At 37.5% G+C, this 21016-nt stretch overlaps 1 protein-coding gene across 1 annotated transcript in view; it reads right to left on the bottom strand.

Moving 5' to 3' along the window:
- Positions 1-640: 640 nt before the first annotated feature.
- The window catches only part of DHX40 (DEAH-box helicase 40), a 36267-nt gene continuing 15891 nt past the window's right edge, over positions 641-21016 (bottom strand). Inside the window, exons 9-18 of the mRNA XM_045837125.1 lie at positions 19671-19757; positions 19351-19533; positions 15075-15155; positions 14293-14450; positions 7005-7119; positions 6380-6488; positions 5618-5712; positions 2811-2880; positions 2327-2555; positions 641-1154 (exon numbers count right to left, since the gene is read on the bottom strand). Coding sequence (XP_045693081.1) covers positions 1015-1154; positions 2327-2555; positions 2811-2880; positions 5618-5712; positions 6380-6488; positions 7005-7119; positions 14293-14450; positions 15075-15155; positions 19351-19533; positions 19671-19757 — 1267 coding nt within the window. The 3' untranslated portion in view covers positions 641-1014. The remainder of the gene's footprint in view (positions 1155-2326; positions 2556-2810; positions 2881-5617; positions 5713-6379; positions 6489-7004; positions 7120-14292; positions 14451-15074; positions 15156-19350; positions 19534-19670; positions 19758-21016) is intronic.

The raw sequence follows: 21016 nt of genomic DNA, 5'->3' as shown, positions 1-21016 counted from the left end.
CAAAAGGAGCATATAATCTAGTGGGGGAGAAAGACAAATACATAACTAGAATACAAGGCAGTAAACAACAGAGTGGACAAGTATTGAATGTGGCCTGAGTGTGATACTAATCAGCCTTAAGGTTACACTTCGAAACACGGGTGATGTAATGTTGGCTGCTTTGAAAATCCCCTCTCAAGATCGGCATCATGGGTGTTTATACGGTCCTGCCCAAGCAGCTGGAGTCAAGAGAGTAGGCCAGGTGGAAGGGCTGTTTGAAACACTGTCACACCTACATACATGGTGCTCACACGAGTATGTAGGGACAGCTACAAAAAGAACATATATATATCATCTGTCCTTTGGTTAATGGCTATAGCTACTGTTTTAAACAATATACTTTTATATAAAAAGGAATTTGTATAATCCCAGAAAAATCAATTTAAGGATTAATAGTAATTCAACCAAGAATCTTGCCATAGGCAATTTTCTTATTCACTAACTGTCTTTTCTCTAAATATCTATAAAGCTCTGTAGCAATTAAACAGACATCTAAGTATTGCTGAGTAAAAACCTCTTATGTTCAGCCTTCTGAAGGAAATAGTCACATACCTGATAACCTGATGTAATACTATTCTAATAGCAACACGAAGGCCTTAAAGAGATTTAAGGAAAATAATTTTTAATACTTTAATGCAAAGGGAATACACGCTGATTACATAAAATTCAATGTTCTTTGAAAATATCTCAGTGACAGCATTGATACCAGTTAAGGCCAGCAAAATTGAAGTGAGAAAAATATCACATGTATTGTCTTTCATTGGTTTCATATATCATTGCCTATGACCATGGCAACCCAATCTTTTCTTTGAAAATTCCATTCATTGGTATTCAGGAGCTTGGATGTGCTTTCAGCTCCTATGCTAGAAACAGCTGCTGACCACCTCCTCTTGGTAGTGCTGTCTTACACAAATGGCAAGTAGAAGCACATTTCTTGGCTGCTTTTCCTACTTCCTGAATTGGAGGGTTCACTGCTTAGCCTGTTTCCTTCAATGTGTCACTGTGATCCTGGGACCTCTGCTGCTTTCTCTCAAGGAAACGAGCCCGTGCATCTGATATGGATTTATCGTCGTTTCTCCTTTGCATTTTCTTTAGGACTTCTTTTGATATTCCATCTGAAAACATAACAAATTATCAAGGCAAACTTTAGTTTTGAGATTCAATATGATGAGAAATGTTAAGAGAAAGAGACACCCTGATTTTCAATGTTTAGATAAAATAAAATTCTGCCCTTTCAAAAGAAACGATGTAGTCTACAGTTAAAAAATAAGAGCATGGAGGCCTGAGTAGCCAGAAAAACGGCCCCATTCAGGCCTTTATACACTGCAGTTGTACACAGCAACAAAACACCTAGTGTCTAATGTCACTAAAAGACTCCTCTCTCATCGTGGGCAAAATTCCTCACCACTGCCTTTCTTAGTGATGTTAAATAGGATAATATAGTCTGCTCCATCAATCAGCCTCGGAAAGCTTTACTGAAATGAAAAGCTTTTTGTGTGTGTGAGCTAATAATTAAGCTTTCTGTCCTAGATTAGTACCACAACTGTTTATGCCTCCCAATTAGGGACTTAACAGTTCATGAAAAAAAGAAGTTCTGAGATAATAATTTACAAAATTTTATAAACCAAATCAAAATAGTAAAGTACTACTGGGAAGCAGTATGCCATAATAATTAACAGTACAGGTGACAGAATCAGGTTTTTGGATTCAGAATCCAGATTCACCAGTTAGGAGCTATGGGATTTTCAGCAAATTATTGTACACTGCTAGGTACTCCTTCATAGATAAAGTAGGGATATGTACTTACCTTGTAAGGTTATTGTGAAAATTCAATGGGGTAATGCAAGATTTTAGCATATGGTCAAAGCTCAATATATGTTCTTGTTAATAATGTGGGATAGCCCTCAGTTGATTGAGCACGAGCTGCAAACTAAGGTGTCGCAGGTTCAATTCCCAGCCAGGGTACATGCCTGGGTTGCAGGCCATGACCCCCAGCAACCACACATTGATGTTTCTCTCTCTCTATCTCCCTCCCTTCCCTCTCTAAAAATAAATAAATAAAATCTTAAAAAAAATAATGTGGGATAGAGGGGTTAAGAAAAACAAGATTAACTGGAAGGAAAGAAGGAAGTCAAAAATACTAAGTCTGAGACTCATAATTAAGCCTTTGCTTTCTGAATAGATAGAGCCAGAATCTAAACACTGTAGCAGTATCTCTGTAATTACATGAGAATTTGGTCATATATGCTTCCTGGACTTATATCACTAGAACAAGTGATACACTCACCTTTTAGATGTTTTACATTTTCCTTATTTGTCCATCTCCTTCTTGCATCTTCTCTTGCTTCACGTCGGGCCACACTGCTCAAATCATGTGCATTAAATTCATGCAACTTCGGTAACAAGTCTCTCACCCATTCATAACGAATTGGACACACAATTCTTGCGTAGACTTTGGTGGTAACTAATACCTCATGGAAAATGATCCATTCAAGTTTGGTTTCCTGTTCATGAAGCTAAATAAAAGAATTCATTTAAGGATGATAACTCAATAAAATGCCTTATCCCACATTAGATCAACCGAACACTATTAGCCCAAACTTTTCTGAATCAATCCCTATATGCTTCAAACAGGAGGCATAGACCAACTCAATACCTTTACAACTTATATAATAAATTTAACCTCAAAGCAAAAAGTAGAAGACATTTGGATATTACTTATTCCCATACTGTTACAAATTTCTTCTCTTTATTAAAAATAAGGTACTTACTGCTGAGGAAGGATGAATGTGAACTGGGCTTCCACGCCCATCCATTGTGCAAAACGTTCTTCCAACAGATCTAAAAACCAGAAAACCAAAGGAGAAACACAGTAACAGTAAAACAAAGAAGTACGTACAGCACTAAGTCAAACAATAAACAATTATAATATGTTCTGCTACAAAGAGCACTATAAACAAAGGTTTAAATTTATTCCACTGTCAGTATAACTTCTCTACCAATTCATCTCAAACTAATGATACAACTTAAACAGTCATTTATTTAAGTATAAACACTTTTGGTGAGTAAGTAGTAAAATTAACAACACTGTATTTGTTTCCAATACTTTCCAAAATACTTTCAAGCTAAAGGCTCAAAACAACCTATCAGTTTTGAGAGCTAGGTACTTCAAGGTCAAAAGTAAGATGTCAAAAAAATTGGCTAGCCTCTTAAGGTCAGAGCTAATGTGTGGTAAAAGCCCCAATCACAGGTCCTCTGACTTCAACACAGTGTTCTTTATATTCTATCTTTTTTCCAAAGGTATTAATGGTTTTTACTATTCTAAAATCTGATGATTAGAACATGTCATGAATTTTTCTAATTCATGTTCTTAATTTCAAATTCTCATCCTCATCTAGACTTCCCTACACAAATATTATTCCAAAAAAGTTGTCAAAATAATAGCCCCAGTTCGATTGTGACCACAATCTATTTCCTATGGCACTCTCTATATATTTCTATTATAACACAGATTAGACAGTGTTATTTGTTTATATATCTGTCTAGTACAGTATATATTTGTACAGCACAAAAATATTTTTTATTTGAACCATTTGAGAGTTAGTTGCCAACCTTATGCCCTATCATTCCAAATATGTGAGTGTGCATTTCCTATAATCAAGGACATTCTTCTACATAACCATAATCATCCAATAAAACCAGGGAATTAACACTGACATATCACTGACATTAATCCTTAAATGTTAGTAATATATCAGTTTTGTCAAATGTCCTAGTAAAGGTCCAGTTCAAAAATCATGTATTTGCCTTTACTTTTCATGTCTCCTTAGTCTGCTTCATTCTGGAATACTTCCCCAGTCTTTCTTTGACCCCCAAGAGCCTGACACCTTTAAAGATCATAGGCTAATTATATTGTAGTATGTCCATCAATGTGAGTTTGTCTGTTTCAGGATAATTAGATTCACATTATGCATCTTTGGCAGAAATATCACAGAAGTGATGCTGTGTTTTCATGATATGCTATCGGAAAAAAATAACTTTGATTTGTTTCGTAACTATTAATAAATGTTTACTTTGTTTGATTTAGCCAGCATCTCCCTGGCTTTTCCACTGAGAAGATACTTTTCCCTTTGTAATTAACAAGAATTTTATAGGGGGAATAAATGGTAATGGAAGAAGTCTCGGGAACACACACTACAATATAAAGATGATGTATTATAGAATTGTACACCTAAAACCTATATAATTTTTTTAGCCTCTCCCAAGTACATGTTTTCACTGCTTTGAGAGAGAGAGGAAGGGAGAGAGAGAGAAACATCAATGCAAGAGAGAAGCATAGATCAGTTGCCTCCTATAAATGTGTGGACTGGGAATTGAACATGCAACTTTTCAGTTACAGGATGATGCTCCAACTGAGCCACACAGGCCAGGGCTGAAACCTACAAAATTTTTATTAACCAATATCACTCCACTGAATTTTTTTAATTCAATTTAGAAAAATTTAGAGAGATATGCTCCATGATGTAAATAACTCCATTTGTCATTAAACTTTTAATTCACTCAGTTACTAATTTATATGAGTACAGACACATAGCTTCATATTTTATTCAGTGGGTTATATACTCCATTACTATCATTTATTTTGATGTTCAAAATGTCCCATATTTGATCAGCTGGAGCCTATTCAGGCTGACATGGCCACAACCTTCACTGATCACTTCTTTGCTTGCTGGAAAAATAAGATGTTCTGGACTCATTTGGTACTTTCCCAGCCCTATTTCTCCAAAGAACTGTGAGTCCTTCATGTAGCAGATGATTTTTCCAAGTCAAGATATGGGCGTTATCATGGTTCCCAGTACATCTTAGAGTTGGGATATGTATGTATATAAATGTTTATATACATAATGTTTTTTATATATACACTCAGTAACATCTGTTTTTATTTCCACATCCATCTATCCTTCCATCTATCAAAAAACGTAAGTTCACAGTAACTCCCTAACGTTCTAATCCGACACCACAGAGCTAATTCTTGTGTTCTCCCTTTCAGTATTTCCAACTCCCTTCACTATTATCCTGAATATATTAACTATGTGATCAATTCCTCCATATATAATGAATCTCTATCACCAACACTGTTACCCCTTTCCTTGCACAGATGCCCTCTTCATTCTTGACCCTCAATACTGAACAACTTCCATGTGGGTGCTGCTTTCCCCACCCTGCTCAAGCCCTGACACCCAAGCCAGCCTACCCTTCGGGGATGCCATCCTCAACCTTTAGGCCTTCCCACTCCACACAGAGCCACCCCTCTGCAAGACAAGCCTTGTTACTCAATGTAGACACTGACACCCAGGCTGGAAAGCTGTCCTTCAGACTCCCCTCCTGCCCTACTTGAGCAGCCATATCCCACTCTGAGGTCTGCACAAGTCACAATTATGAAAAGGGTCCCTGTAATAGATATCATCACAGCCAAAGAGCTGTAAGCAAACCACCAATCTTTAATATTAAGTAGTTCAATTCTATAGTCAAATACAGTAGTATTTCTTTATCTGTCTCTGAAGCTCACATGCCTTACCTTCGAGCTACATTTTTAAAATAGCCTGCACAAAGACATCTTCGCAGTACTTCGTGTTTAGGGCCCTCAAAGGTCTCTCTTGGGAAATCACTTTGCTATGGAAAAAATACATATACAGTGGTAAATCTCACACAACAATTTAAAACATTCTTTTATTTTGAAAAGTCCACATTTCTAAAGATTCTGTGTCTGGCCAATATGGAATAAAAGGAACCAGATTTACCCTTCTGCTTCAAACACTCAAAAAAATGACAAAACTTATGAAATAATGATTTCCAAAATATTGTATGGACATCAAGCAATAAGGGATGATGATCTTTAGGAAATAAAGGAAATAAATGAAGAAAAACCCACAACTGCCCCGGCTTAATCAGCCTTGAAAGAGATTTTGGATCAAGGTACAGAGAAGGTAAAACCCAAGTTGAATCTAGAGAACTCGCTGAGTTAGAGAAAGAGCTGAGAGCCCAGGGAGACCTAAATGACTCGAGTTCACAGGAGTTCAGGAGAGAAGAGAACTGCATCCACAGAGAGATTTGGACTCAGCAGAGTATGACTAGCACAGGAATGTGAGGAGACTACCCCGGGCCGGGTAAAGGACCTCCTGGAAGGACCAGAGATTACTGTGCTCGGTGCTCACACAGGGTTAGGAATGGCGCCTGTGACTACAAGCCAGGCTAGAACATTTCATCATTTATATGGTTTTGGTACTCAGAGGATCTTGCCCAAATGCTACTCAAGAAAAAAAGCCATTATAGCAATTACCTGTTTAAGCTTCCTGATCAGTTCTCGAAGTTGAGCTTCAACACGAAACGCAGAAAATAAGCACCTCCAATGAATCCAATGTTTTTGGCACCAGGACGCTGGAGCTCCACTGTAAAACAAAAATACTGGTGTCCTGAAAACATCTTCTGCAAGTGAAAGAGTCTCACATCCTCATTTCTGTTACAAAACTAGAAAATAAAAAGCAACTGGCAGCTGTTTTATGAGACCCATCCTATTACTGAAAAAGCACTTCAAGGAATTTGAAGAAAACAAATTATAATATGGGTGCCTCTGAGTGAATTAAAAAATTATTTGTAAATGGGTTTTTTATGCACATATGCTTTAACAAAATATCCAATCATTTTCTCATCTAAGCTACCTATATAAAACCAAAATTCTCTGAGGTCATTTTCAGAAAAGGTTCTGGGAGAGAAGAAAGAACTATTATATAATAAATGCCTACTAGGTAACAGTCACCTGACATAGATAAACCTCATTAATGTTCACAAAAATACCTTAAGGTCAATATCATCCCCACCGAACCTAACTGTCTAAAATCATACAATATGTACATATTGGAGCTATATTTCAAAGTGACAATTTCCAGTACATACAACTCACATACCTTGATTTGCACTGCTCAAAAATGACAGCTAACGTTGCAAAGTCGTTAAATCCTCCAGCTTTAGCTGCCAATTCTCGATGTCTCTGCTCTGCTTCCTTCTGGTACTCTGGATCAACTAAAATGACAGTGGCAGAGGCAGTTTAGTCCTACTTTACACCCAGTGCCTACATTCACTTTGTTTACTCAAGCTCATTAAAATTTCTCTCACCCTCTGGGGTAGAATAAGGTGGAACTATATTAACTTTTTTTTTCAGGAGGGGGGTTCTAATTACTCCCACAACTCCTTTTCTTCTTTTAACCACGCTTCAGAGATTTTGTAAGAATACAAACATTACTTCTCCCAATCCATGTGCCTTTACAATAGTATTTAATACTTATTTTTAATTCATTTTTATCATAAGAGTAAACCCTGCTCAGAGTAAAGAAATTACATAAAAATTCAATGTTCTCTACTTTGTCACATTTATCATAAACCAATCCTCAAGTTAACCATTGCTAATTATTTATTTTTCTTTTTAAAAAGACTTATTTATTTTTAGAGAAAGAGGAAGAGGGGGAGGAAGAAAGGGAGAGAAACATCAATGTGTGCTTGCCTCTCATACGCCCCCCACACTGGGGACCTGGCCCACAACCCAGGCATGTGCCCTTACTGGGAATTGAACCAGCAACCCTTTGGTTCACAGGCCTGTACTCAATCCACTGAACCACACCAGCTAGGGCACCATTGTTAATTATTTAAAAAATTAACTGTTAATTATTTAGTTAATTATTTATTGTTAAATATTTAGTGTATGTCCTCCAAGATATTTTCTATGTATCTGTAAGGATACATATATAATAATTTATTTTAACATAAATAGGGTATATATATGTTCTGAAACTTTATTTAAGAGCAACTTCATGTCAGTATAGATAGAATTATTCATTCTCAAAAACAGCTATATTGTAATCCTGACCAGTGTGGCTCAGTTGGTCAGGCATCGTCTGACAAAGTGAAAGGTCTCAAGTTCTTTTCCCAGTCAGGGCACTAGCCTGGATTGTAGGCTAAGTCCCTAGTAAGGGTGCATGCAAGAAGCAACCAATTGATGGTTCTCCCACACATGGCTGTTTTTCTCCCTCTCTTTCTCCCTTCCTTGTCAGGAGCTGACCAACAGCTGACCTTTGACACAGTCAGGTTGGATGAGACGCATCTGCACAGCAGAGGCGACTGTGCCTGGATCTCCTGTCTGTCTCCTCCTGTATGCCTGTCCCTGCTAGCAGTAGGTGGTGGGATACCTGTGTGTTATAACAAAAAATCTGCACAATGCCTCTGATTCTGCATGAAATGACTTGCTGACTACAGAATAGAGACCCCTAGCAACCCTAATGTTGCCTGCTTCCCCTACCTGGGAAGTTAAGGACAAAATTAAACTATGGGCAGACAAACTGCCAGAATGCTGAAGGAAGCTGTTGCTAGGAATGTTTCTTAGGGAGTCACCACTTGAAAGCTTAAGATTTATTAGAGCCACTACCCCTCCCATACCCTGGACAGGAGTGTATAGAAGCAAGGAGTTCTAGTTGAGAATAATAACCTCAATACATGGAAACGAACATAAAACATGCCCCCCCCCCAAGATGTATAAATCAAAAAACCTAGGCAAAAAAACCAGTTACCTAATCGAGATAAATTTAACCTTAATGGATAATAGCTGATTTTTATATATCTATAAATCACCCCTTGCACCCTTTTAATTTAGATCAATCCCTAGAATCTTAATAGACACCTAGTTACTAATTGGCACCTGAAAGTTTGTGCCCATATAGCTTCATTGGCTATCTGATTAATGACCCTCTTTGTCAAAATAACCTTTGTTTAATATGGTTGATCTGTGTGACCTCCTGTACTTTTCGGTTATTTCTTTAATATGATTGATCTGTAAAAACCTTCTGTGTTTTTAGAAATTATTTCTGTGGTAACCGTTTCTGTTTTAATAATCACACTATGCATTGAATGTTGTATAACTTCCCCTATAAAAATAAAGATTGATTTTTCTCGGTGAGTCAGTTGGGCCCAAAAGGCCTGGCTGTCCTCCAGCACCCCACCGGGTGTCTCGCTCCAGTCTCTTCGCCTTAGCCGTGCATGCTTCGGGGACCCTGAGACCACACCGAGGCTGAACCCCAGCACTTCCTTCCCCCTAAGAATAAATAAAACTTTTAAAAATAAATAAATAAATAAATAAATAAATGCACGTAGAAGCAGCTGGAAAGCCAATCAATGCACACTTTGGATGTAACAATAATCAGCAAGTCACATGCTCAAAAACTGAAGGTACTTTTTGCAGCAGCTGAAGATCTTAATGATCCAAGTTTAAAAATCAGCTCTAGGTCACATATGTATATACTGCAAGAATATCTCTCTAAGTTTGAATAAGAAATGGTGGTAGCTGCTGCCTCTAGCAGTCAGACCTGCAAACATATTTAGGAAAGGAAGACTTATTTTTCACTTAATTTCTTTTGCAGTGTTTGGCTTTTGAGCTATACAATATATAGGGAATGGTAGTGTGAAGAGTTAGGCAGAACCTCTCTCCCACAGAGACATCTATTAAACATGTCAAAATTATCAAAATCTCTGGAGACTGACTGAATCTATGGAATTCATTAGGAACCGCAGAGAGCACTGCATTCGAATAGGTGACAGCCATCCCCCCACACCTGTGTGTGCAGAGCTAATTCAGGGGCCTTGGCAACCTTGACCTGGTGGTGCCCTTTCTCTCACCCCCAGTTTCTACTCCATGCGGAGGATCCTGGCCGAGCAGCTGATGAAAGGGGGGACGGCTAATGACAGTGCAGTCCCCCATTGCCTTACCGCTCTGTATTGTAGAAGATCTGCCCAGTGAGTTCAGTGGCTGAGTGGTAGCTCCCACTACTCCCAGTTTCCTAGAGCTGTTCAGGTATTTCTAAAATTTCTTAATTAAAGAACATTTTTGGTAGCCAGGGTATATCCACAGATCCCATCTTGCCAGGCTTTGTGCCAAGGAGGCTGTGGCTACTGGTCAGAAGTTCCTACTGCCTCCCACCGCAAGCTTCTGTTCCACAGGGAGGCCCCAGGCAGGGCAGCCAGTGAAGAGCAGGGGCCCAATCGATCCCCTGCTCCACAGCACAGAGATTCTTCCCAGGGTTAGGTGGGACAAATGCTGCCAAAGACTGGCAACCCCTCACCCCTGCCGAGGTGCCCAACTTTATTTGGATCAGACCACAAAGCCATTTATGCCCCAGGACACTGTCAACAACAACAGAGCCATCAGTGGAGGCTAACAGCTTGGCATGGTAAAACAGAAACAGACCAGCCAAAAATGTAACAGGAAGATCAGAGAAACCTGTTAAAACCATAGTTGTCCTCATGTCATGGAAGACTGTGCAAATGCCCAAGGCTGCACCTTCTGGGGAGCAAAGGAGAGGGACAGTCAGAGCCTCTGGTCTTTGGCTCAACATAGGACAAACTCATAAACTCCCTGAACTGTGAAAACTGTCTCCAAACCACACAACACAGACCTAACAGTGAAGAGTGACAACATCACTGGCTTAAGGGACTACGGTACAACCTCCCAAGGGCAGTGGCTGACTGCTGGAGTTGAAATGAAGGCTTCGCAACATGGGGCTCAATAGTAGATGTGGGCTGGCAGAGGAACAAATCAGCAAAATACAGATCAAGGGAGACTGAAATTCCAAGAACGGAGGGAAAAAATGGAGGAAAAGGAACAGTCGGAGAAATGTGGGACACCATTAAGCACAGGGAGTGCCAAAAGGAGAGAGAAAAGGGCAGAAAAATTTTTGAGGAAGTAATTCCAAGATTTGATGAAAAACATTAATCTATACAATCAAAAAGTTTAATGAATTCCAAGTAGGATAAAAGAAAACGCTAATGTCCGTCAACAGGATAATAGACTGACCACTGAATACTCACACAGTAACAAAACGCTATTCAACAGTAAAAAGAATAAAGCACTGTTACATAAAACAAAATGGGTGAATCTCACATACAGGATGTTGACCAAAAGAAGCCAAACACAGAAAGTACATACTGTATAGTTCTATTTACATGATGTTTCAGATGAGGCGAAAGCAACCTGAAAAAAATCAGGACAGTGGCTGATGTGGGAGGTGGGATGGTGTCTGCCTGGGAGAAAGTGCTGAGGGGATTTTCTGGAGTGATAAAACTGTTCCGTATCTTGACAGGGGTGTGGTGGGTTATGGGTGCATGCTTTTCACAAAATTAACTGAATTATACACCCAACCAATTAATACATTTTACTACATGTAAATTTTACCTAAAAAAAAAAAAAGCAAATATTGCACTCTAGCTATATAGGGTTGCCTTTAACAATGGTACAACTTAGCGATTCTGAAACTACTTTTGCATATTCTAGGAACAATGAACAATTTAAATATGGACTCTGGACTAGATAATAGTATTGTATCAATGTTCAATTTCCTAACTGTGATAACTTTACTTTGGTTATATGAGAGATTACCCTTGTTCTTAGTAAGCACACATGTAAGTACTTTGTGGTAAGGGAGCGCAATGTTTCCAATTTATTCTCAAATGATTCAGAAAAAGAAAAAGTATGTTTATACATATAGAGAATAATTAAACAAATGCAGCAAAATATTAAAATCTGCTGAAACTAGATAAAAGGTAGAAAGAAGTCCATTCATATTCTTTTAACATTTCTGTAAGTTTAAGATTGTATTGTAAGGCCCTGGCCAGGTAGTTCAGTTGATTAGAGTATTGGCCCAATACGCCAAGGTTGCAGGTTCAATCCCCAGTCAGGGCACATACAAGAATCAACAAATGAATACATAAGCAAATGGAACAACAAATTGATGTGTTTTTTTCTCTCTTTCTAAAATATCAATAAATAAATTTTTAAAAATTATATTATAAAATATTACAAAAAAAAAAAAGAGGCTAATACCAGACTGGTTTCATCTATTTACATATACCAACAAGGAAAAATATTTCCTCTTTCTGGCCCTACAAGACTATTAGAATTAGATCACTTTAATCCTACTCCCTGGTTTTACAAATGAAAAGTTGTGACCCCCACTGGAAGAACGCAAAGCTGACACGTGACAAACTAAGCTGTGTCCCATACTGACACACCAAGAAAAGAAAGAAGCAAAAGTTTAAAGACATGAAAACCTCAAAACAATTCTTTAAGGGTACAAAGGCCGAACTACCATTTCTTTGGATTCTTAGGGGTAAAAAAAGGTTAATGTATTACTAATGTACTATAACAGGGCAAAGGTTCACCATACTATCTTCTTTTACCAGTGGAAGGAAATTAACTGTCAGCCAGGACCATTATATATTCCCTATTTCAAACAACTAAGTTAAAGGATAACAAAATCTAAGAACTGTTTGTTTTCAGGTTCATGTCCCACAGGGCTAGGTATATGGTAACCAAAAAATGCTCAGTGCTGGTGAACACACAACACAATAAACAGAGGATGTATTATAGAACTGTATGCTTAAAATCTACACAACTTTATTAACCAATGCCACCCCAATAAGTCCAATAAAGTTTTTTTAAAAATTTAAAAAATAAAATGCTCAGTGAAATGATGGAGATCTAAATAAATGGAGAGCTATCCCACGTACATGAATAGGAAGGCAATACCATCAAGATGTCAGTTCTTTCCAACTTGACCTACAGATTCAACACTGTCCCAGTTAAAGTCCTAGCAAGTTATTGTGTGGATCTCAACAAACTGATTCTAAACTTTATATAGAAAGGAGAAAGAACCAAACTAGCCAAAACAGGGAAAGAGAAAAGCCAGAAACTGACCTTATCCAACTCAAAAGTTACTATAAAGATCCAATAATGAAGACAGTGTGGTATTGATAGCAGAACAGAAAAACAGACCTATAGAAGAGAATACAGGGTGTAGAAACAGACCAACACAAATAAAGTCAAATGATCTCTGACAGAGGAGCAAAAGCACTCCATTGGAGAAATGTCCTTTGAACAAATGGGGCTGGAACAAATGGACATCCAGATCTTAAAAGATAACAGGAGAAAATCTAGATGACCACGGGTATGGTGATTACTCCTCAGATAAAACACCAAAGGCTCGACCCACTCAAGAAATCATTCATCAGCTGAATGTCATTAAAATTAAAAATTTCTGCTCTGCAAAAGACAAGGTCAAGAAAATGAGAAGAAAAGCCACAGACTGAGAGAAATAATTGCAAAACATGTATCTAATATATCTTTTATATACCAGGACAGTTATCCAAAATATACAAAGAACTCTTAAAACTCAATAAGAAAACAAACAACCCATTTAAAAAGACCTGAACAGACACCAAAGAAGATACACAAATGACAAATAAGCATATGAAAAGATGGTTAACATGATGTATCATCAGGAAACGACAAATTAAAACAACAGTGAGATACCACTCCACACCTACTAGGTTGATCAAAAACCCAAACCACTGGTAACACCAAATGCTGAGGAGGTTGGGGAGCAGCAGGAACTCTCAGACTCACTGCTGGTAGGAATGCAACATGGTGCAGACCTTTGGAAGGCCTGGAAGACAGTCTGACAGTTTCTTACAGATCTGAACATATTCTTACCATATGATTCAGCAATGAGTTGAAAATCTATGTCTGCACAAAAACCTGCACACAGATGTCTGCAGCACTTTTATTCATAATTGCCAAAACATGATCAAAGAATCAAGATGCCCTTCAAAAGGTAAAGGGATGAAAAAATTCCATGCAATGGAATATTATTCAGCAATAAAAAGAAATGAGCTATCATACCACAGAAAAACATGGAGAAACCTTAGATGTACATTGCTAAGTTAAAGAAGCCAATCTGAAAAAGGCACCTACAGTATGATTCCAACTACATGGCATTTTGGAGAAGGCAAAATCATGCAGACAGTAAAAAGAGTAATGGCTGTTTCAAGGGGTTGAGGGAAGGGATGAATAGGTAGAGCCCAGGAAATGTTTAGGGCAGTGAAACTATACTATATAATGCTGAACTGGTGGATACGTGTCATTACAGATTTGTCAAAACCCACAAAATACACCACACAAACAGTGGTCCCTTTAATTAATAATAATGTATCAATATTGGCTCATCAATTTTAACAAATGCACTGCAGTAATGAAAAATGTTAATAGGAGAAACTATATGTGTCTGTACTTTTCCTCAATTTTTCTATAAACGGAAAATTGTTCTAAAAACTAAAGTCAATTAATTAAAAAGTGAACCTCTTTAATAAACTTCTCACCAGGTCTAATGAAGACATTCTCCACAGACAACATGGCTGCGATCGGAAGCAGCAGATCTTCACAGTCCAGAGAGGCAGCCTTTATAACCGCACAGGTCAGATGCGGAGGGAGAGGAAACTCCACCATGGACAAACCCAGTCTGGTCACATAGCCACTCCTTAACAGAGAAAAAGACCTGTTAAGTAAGTCTTTCTACTTTGGAGAGTATATTCATTTGTACTCTCATTCAAAATAAATAAGATATAATTTAGACTAAATCACCCCCAGAAATTCAATTCAATGTAAGAAACATAATACACTATGGTCACTGATAAGAGAAACGTAAAGATAATAAATTCCTTGTTGCCAAGGGCCAATACTCAAAAAAAAAACTAAACAATGATGCAGAGTAAAGTAGTTAAACATAAGACACAAAATGCTACAGAAACACTGGAAGATATCCCTGAAGTAATGAGAGAATGTTACCAAATTTTTCCCCATCACAGTCACGAAAAACAGAAACTGAGGCTCTCTTATTGTTTTGATGCACCCAGCATAATGCCTGGCACTGAAATAGTACCAAAATTAAACAAAAGTAGTTTTATGATACAGTTTGTAAATTCAGAATTGTGGTGAAGAAAGGCTGAAGATAATTTCTAATTTCAGGTAAAACAATCCATTCAATTCACATAATCATTTTCTACTCATAAAAGAGAGCATTAAGAACTCTATTTTATATGGAGATTAACATCTGTTGTGATCAGGTTAGCAGGGAGAGGCTCTGTTTGTTTATTGTTTTTACCTGTCAATAGCATCACACTGGTAAAGTTGTTTAAGAGCTTCCAAAATAAGCCTCTCATTAGGTGGGTCCAAATAGGGAAACCTGTGTATTGAGAGGGATATAAAATGAGATTCCATTTCTTTCTTCTTTTTTTTTCATATTTTATTTATTTTTAGAGACAGAGGAAGGAATGGAGAAAGAGAAGGAGTGAAACATCAACATGTGAAAGAGACATTCATCAGTTTCCTCTTGCACGCCTCCCAGCAGGGACCTGGCTACAACCCAGGCCTGTGCCCTGACTGGGAATCGAACCAGCAACCTTTCAGTTTGCAGGCCAATGCCCACCCCACCAAGCCACACCAGTCAGGACAAGATTCCATTTCTTGAAAACTATGATTTTACACAGATTTGAAACTTTTCTTTAAAAGGTTTAAGCTCTATTTTTCAAATTTCTCTTTTTTAAGCCATTCTATGGTCATGATCGGCATTCAGCAAAGGGGGAAATAACTTTTTTCTGAATCGGTCTTCTATTAATTCAAGCACCTCTTTTGATCTTCTTACCTGGAACACTCTCGCCATTCCTCTTATCTTAGTCCTGCCTCATTCTTCATAGCCAATGCCAACTCGACTCTGTTCTTTGGTCCACAGTTTATTACATTTTATACAATTATATAAAACAATGGAGAAAAATTCATTGAAAGTGGCCAAATTGTTTAATAGTATTTCAAAATGACTTTTGATAAAAAGGCAAGTACATTCAATTAACTTTACCGTATTTGTTTCACGTATGTGTATATACTTACTTTCTCCCGAACTCTGAAGGCAAGTTGCAAATAAAACACTAATTCACCCCCAAAATACTCAGCATGCATTCCCCCCACCAAAAAAACAAAACAACAACAACAAAAAAACAGATTCTCTTATATAACCACAATATCACTGCACAATTAATAATTTTCACAAAGGATAACAGTGGCATATAACCAAGCATGAATATATATATATATATATTTTTTTTTTTAAAGAGGAACAATAGTTACTTATTAGTTCTGCACTGGATTATTTTTCCCACCATTAGTCTGGGGATGATAAATCATCTACTCCAATTTCTCACCTTGAAAACCGTCCAACAAAGGACAAAAAGTCGAGTACCTTACACAAAACTCCATTCTAGGACTAAGAGCTCTATTTCAAAACAAGCGAACAAAAATCTCAGACTGTCTTACAGTCAGCTTTGCAAGTCCGCAACACTTTCTGTAAAAGGCCTAGTGGTAAATACCCTGGTTTTGCAGGCCATATGGTCTCTGTCACAATCACTCAACTCTGCTGTTTTAGAGAGAGCAGCCATGCATGAATATGCATAGCTACGTTCCAATAAAATTTTATTTATAAAGATGGTCAGGGAGCCTGCATCACAGTCTGTGACCTCTGCCCTAGGGCAATAGGAAACTAGTCAGCTTTCTCTTCTCTTTAAGAACCCTTTCAGACTTGTAAACGCTACAATTATTTTTCTCCCTTGATTATATCAGTTACTAATCTGCCAACCACTCTTGGTATTATTTGGCTTCTAAGGGACTCAGTATACCTAATTACCAACTTTTAGAAACACTCTAGTTTGTCAAACTTCTCATAAAACTACAATATCCAAAATGAAACTCCAAACGCAGAGTGACCAGCACAGAACAGGAATGGTATAATTCCTAGTCATCTGGACACTGCTGTCTATTAACAAAACCATTCTATGCCAGCAGGATTTTAAAATTGTTTTGTAACAGCATAATATTGCAAACTCTATTAAATTTGTCATAATCTGATAATTTCAGGTGCTTTGCACATGAATTTCCTTAATGTGCAACTAAAACACAGGCTGTAAGATGCAGCTGTCAGACTTGGACCTTGTGACTTCTGTCCAAGCTTCTGACCTTTTGAGATCATTCTAAATCTTGGCTTCAATTCTGCAACAATTAGATAGCAAGACATGTTCCAGAAATCTGATCAAGACTTCAATATTTATTTAATAATTTCATTAAAAATGCTTATCAGGAAAAAGCAGAGATCAGCATCTTAACAGTATAATCACTACCTAGGCTACACAAAGCAATTAATCAATACTTTATGGATTTGGCTATTCTGCAACTAAACTCTATTCAGCAGTAGAGTCTGTCCCCTTATTCACAAAGATGTCAAATGTAATCCTGTTACAAACTGTGTTGAAAATAAGAGACGTTGGGCTATCTTTCAATAAATTCTTGTAGCGTACCCACTGTGTGGACGGTCCTGTCTTCAAACTGAAAAGAAGATGGTTTATAATGACAGAGTCTTTGGGGGTGATTTTGATTCACACTGATCATTATACGTCACCACTAAATTCTCTTAAACCACTTTCCACTAAACTGTACTAGACTCTGCTAAGAATCAATGTCAGGCTTACTGAGTAGTTATTTCCAAAATTGGCCATTTTCCTAAATGGAAAAAGTAAGACATTTGTATTTCTCACAATCTTCTGGTGACCTGTTCTGCATAATTTCTCACAGATAACCCACAATGCATTTGACATTAAACGTGCAAGTTATTTTAGTACCACGGAAACAATGTCTAAAGCCTCAAGACAGACTCATTTATGGTTGTTAGGTGTTTATCTCGTCACTTTCTAATCCATCTTGGTCACCAGTTCCTCCTTATCTAGACTTGTTCTCATCTTTCTAGTTTTAAAGTCATTCTTGAAGAGAAAGGAGAAGCAAAATAACTGAAAAGCTCTATTTTCTTTCTGTCATCTATGAATAGTATACCATCTATCCCAAATACTGGTTCTTTCTCTTTTTTCTATACATATCTTAAAAAGGGGGAGAGAAATCTTTCTTTTTTCTTTTTCTCTACTTTGGGGACTTTTTGTACAGTGTAAAACCTTAAGATGGAAAAAAATAACTCAGTACAGATATTAAGTAATTATTGTTTGTTTTTCTCATATATATTTATTCTTGGTTATATGCTACTCTGCTATCCTTTGTAAATATATTCAAATCTGGGTTCATCTGAAAGCTTTCTGTTTGGCCATTTACATTTATTTAAATGGCTCTTCATTTATATCATTTATGATTATAATTAGAATTTCATATATTACATGCTTTCCTCTTTCTAGGATCTATATTCTCATTTAGAAAATCTCTGGTCTTACGATAACCAAAACCTTTTCCAGCTGATTTTCCAAGAGTATACAATATGTATTTGGATGCATCTAGTAATTATTTCTCTTCTTATTATGAATTTAAAGAATGCCGCCCTGGCCAAGTAGCCATATTGGTCAGAGCGTCATCCCAATATACAAAGGTTGTGGGTTCGATCCTTGGTCAAGGCACATATAAAAATCAACCAATGAATGCCTAAATAAGTGAAACAACAAATCAGTGTTTCCCTCTCTCTCTCTAAAGAAAACAAAAATCAATAAAAAAATTTAAAAGAACGCATGGCCATCTTTCCCAAGTTCCCAACATCTTTACATCCCCAGACAAGACCAAAACTAAGAATAAGACAGTACTTTCCTTCATTACTTCCTCTACCATATGTATGGAACATGAAATTTCAAGCCTCTATAATAATATTGTCCTAGCCTTGACTGGTGTGGCTCAGTGGACTTGAGTGCTGACCTGCAAACCAAGAGTCACTGGTTCAATTCCCAGGCAGGGCACATGCTTGGGTTGAGAGTCAGGTCCCCGGTTAGGGGCACATGAGAGGCAACCACACACTGATGTTTCTCTCCCTCTTCTCCCTCCCTTTCCCTCTCTCTAAAAATAAACTAAATCTTTTTAAAAAATACTGTCCTATACCAATTAATTATATAGTTTAACATTTGACTAATTTAACAGTTCTATTTGTTACTGCACATATCTGATTCTTATTTTTCTGATATAACTGAAGCTTGGTGAAAGCAAAAACTACTAGAGTATTACCCTGTCTCTCGCAGTGCATGGTACAATGCTGGTCATACAAAAGATGCCACAAAAAAACAAACAGAAAAAGCTTTTCTGGCTAGAATTAAGGTCATTACATACCTTTCACAATAGATAAGCTAGTGGTCACTGAACGACCCAAATATCAGCATGAGGCCCACTACTGAACTAACGTTAAAATATGAGCAAGGGATCATGTTCTAGTAAAGCAACATAAAGAAGCCTTTTCTATGGGTTTAGCTGAACCTTGAGAGGGAGGGATGTCTGAGCCAAATACTTCAAAGAACTTCTGAGACATAACCTGGCTCCACCCTAACACATTTTTCTTTTTTTTAAAGCTGTCTACGTACCTTATAACATCGTGTATGGCAAGGCACTTTAAGGTCAGAACTACAGATGTCAAACTAGTTCTCTTAATCTCAGGGATCACGTGGTCAGGCATACACTGGTTCCAGAAATCTTTACTATAGATCCGAAAGCATTTTCCTGAGGCAGTCCTACCAGCTCGGCCACTTCGCTGTAACGCCTCACTCCTTTAGAAGAAAAAAAAAGGAAAAGTCCCCAAAGTGTTCCGTGGGTTTCCTAAGCAATTCACTTCGTATCCCTGAACCACCCAGAAATTATCTGATCAACCATCCTTTGAACAAAAAGACTTGACAGAGAGACTTACTTTGAAATTGGAACCACCTCCAGGATGTCCAGCCCCAATCTGGGATTGTGATTTAACTGTTTCACAAAGCCACCGTCTACCACATATCTAAGGAGAACAAAAACCAGTTAAGTTTTTAGAAAATAAGAAAAGACCTGCTCATTTTCAACCACTTTGGATTCTCCTTTTCCACCAAACTAACAACTACATGCTGACTTCTATGTTAACTGTAAAACTTGAAAGTCAAGAAACGGGAGCCCTCGTGCATTGCTGCTGGAAGCATAAAGTGGTTCAGCCAATGTGGAAAATGGTCTGAAGGTTCCTCGAAATGTTAAACAGAGAATTACCATATGACCCAGAAATCCATTCCTAATAAGTATACACCCCCAAGAACTGAAAACAGTACTCAACAAGTACTTGTAGATGTGTGTCCACAGTAGCAGTATTTGAGAAAAGCAAAAGGTTGTCCATGACCCATTAAGAGCTGAACAAAGGCACAAATTACAGTATGTACGTATAATGGAATACATATCATATTCTGAGTTACTGCTTAAAGGGTACAGGGTTCTATTTTGGGATGATAAAAATGTTTTAAAACTAAATAGATGTGGTGGTTGCATAACATTGTGAATGCATTACATAATACTTAATTGTTCATTTTTAAATGTTAATTTTGTTACAAAATTTCTCTTAAAAAAATAAACAAACTTGACACTCAGTTCTAAAACATTATAATGGGTTCAGAATATCATTCCAGCTAGCCTTTAACAATACCACTGTAAGTCAGTTAAATGGAGAACAAGTCATGTAACAAAACAACTAGAAACAGCAGTTAAGTCTACTTAACTTACTACTAAGTTACTTAGGGAACATTCTGAAACACACTATTTAATAACTTTTGCCTTTGCTGAAAACAGAAAATTGCAGATTAATTTATACTCAGGAGAGCTGCTCCCCTAAGCCCTTAGTGAAACCATTATTTTTATTTATATATTTTAAAGATTTTATTTATTTACATTTAGAGGTAGGGGAAGGCAGGGAGAAAAAGAGGGAGAGAAACATCAGTGTGTGAGAGATATAGTGATCGGTTGCCTCTCACATGCCCCCAAATGGGGACCTGGCCCACAACCCAGGCATGTACCCTGACTGGGAATCGAACTGCCAACCCTTCAGTTTGCAGGCCAGCACTCAATCCACAGAGCCACAGCAGTCAGGGCTGAAACCATTATTTTTAAAGTAAAGGAGAAAAGGAGAAGAAGTTAAACTTCCTTTCAGATGTGGGTGATCATTTTGCCAAAAAGAAATATATTCAATTTTGGAGATTCAGGCCCAGCCTTCCTATGATAGAAAGACTTAGTTAACAATAT

Source organism: Phyllostomus hastatus, unplaced genomic scaffold (genome assembly GCF_019186645.2).
Source record: "Phyllostomus hastatus isolate PE091 unplaced genomic scaffold, TTU_PhHast_1.1 phas_contig_210, whole genome shotgun sequence".
Taxonomy (NCBI): Eukaryota; Metazoa; Chordata; class Mammalia; order Chiroptera; family Phyllostomidae; genus Phyllostomus; species Phyllostomus hastatus.
This window is presented reverse-complemented; position numbering and strand designations above follow the sequence as displayed.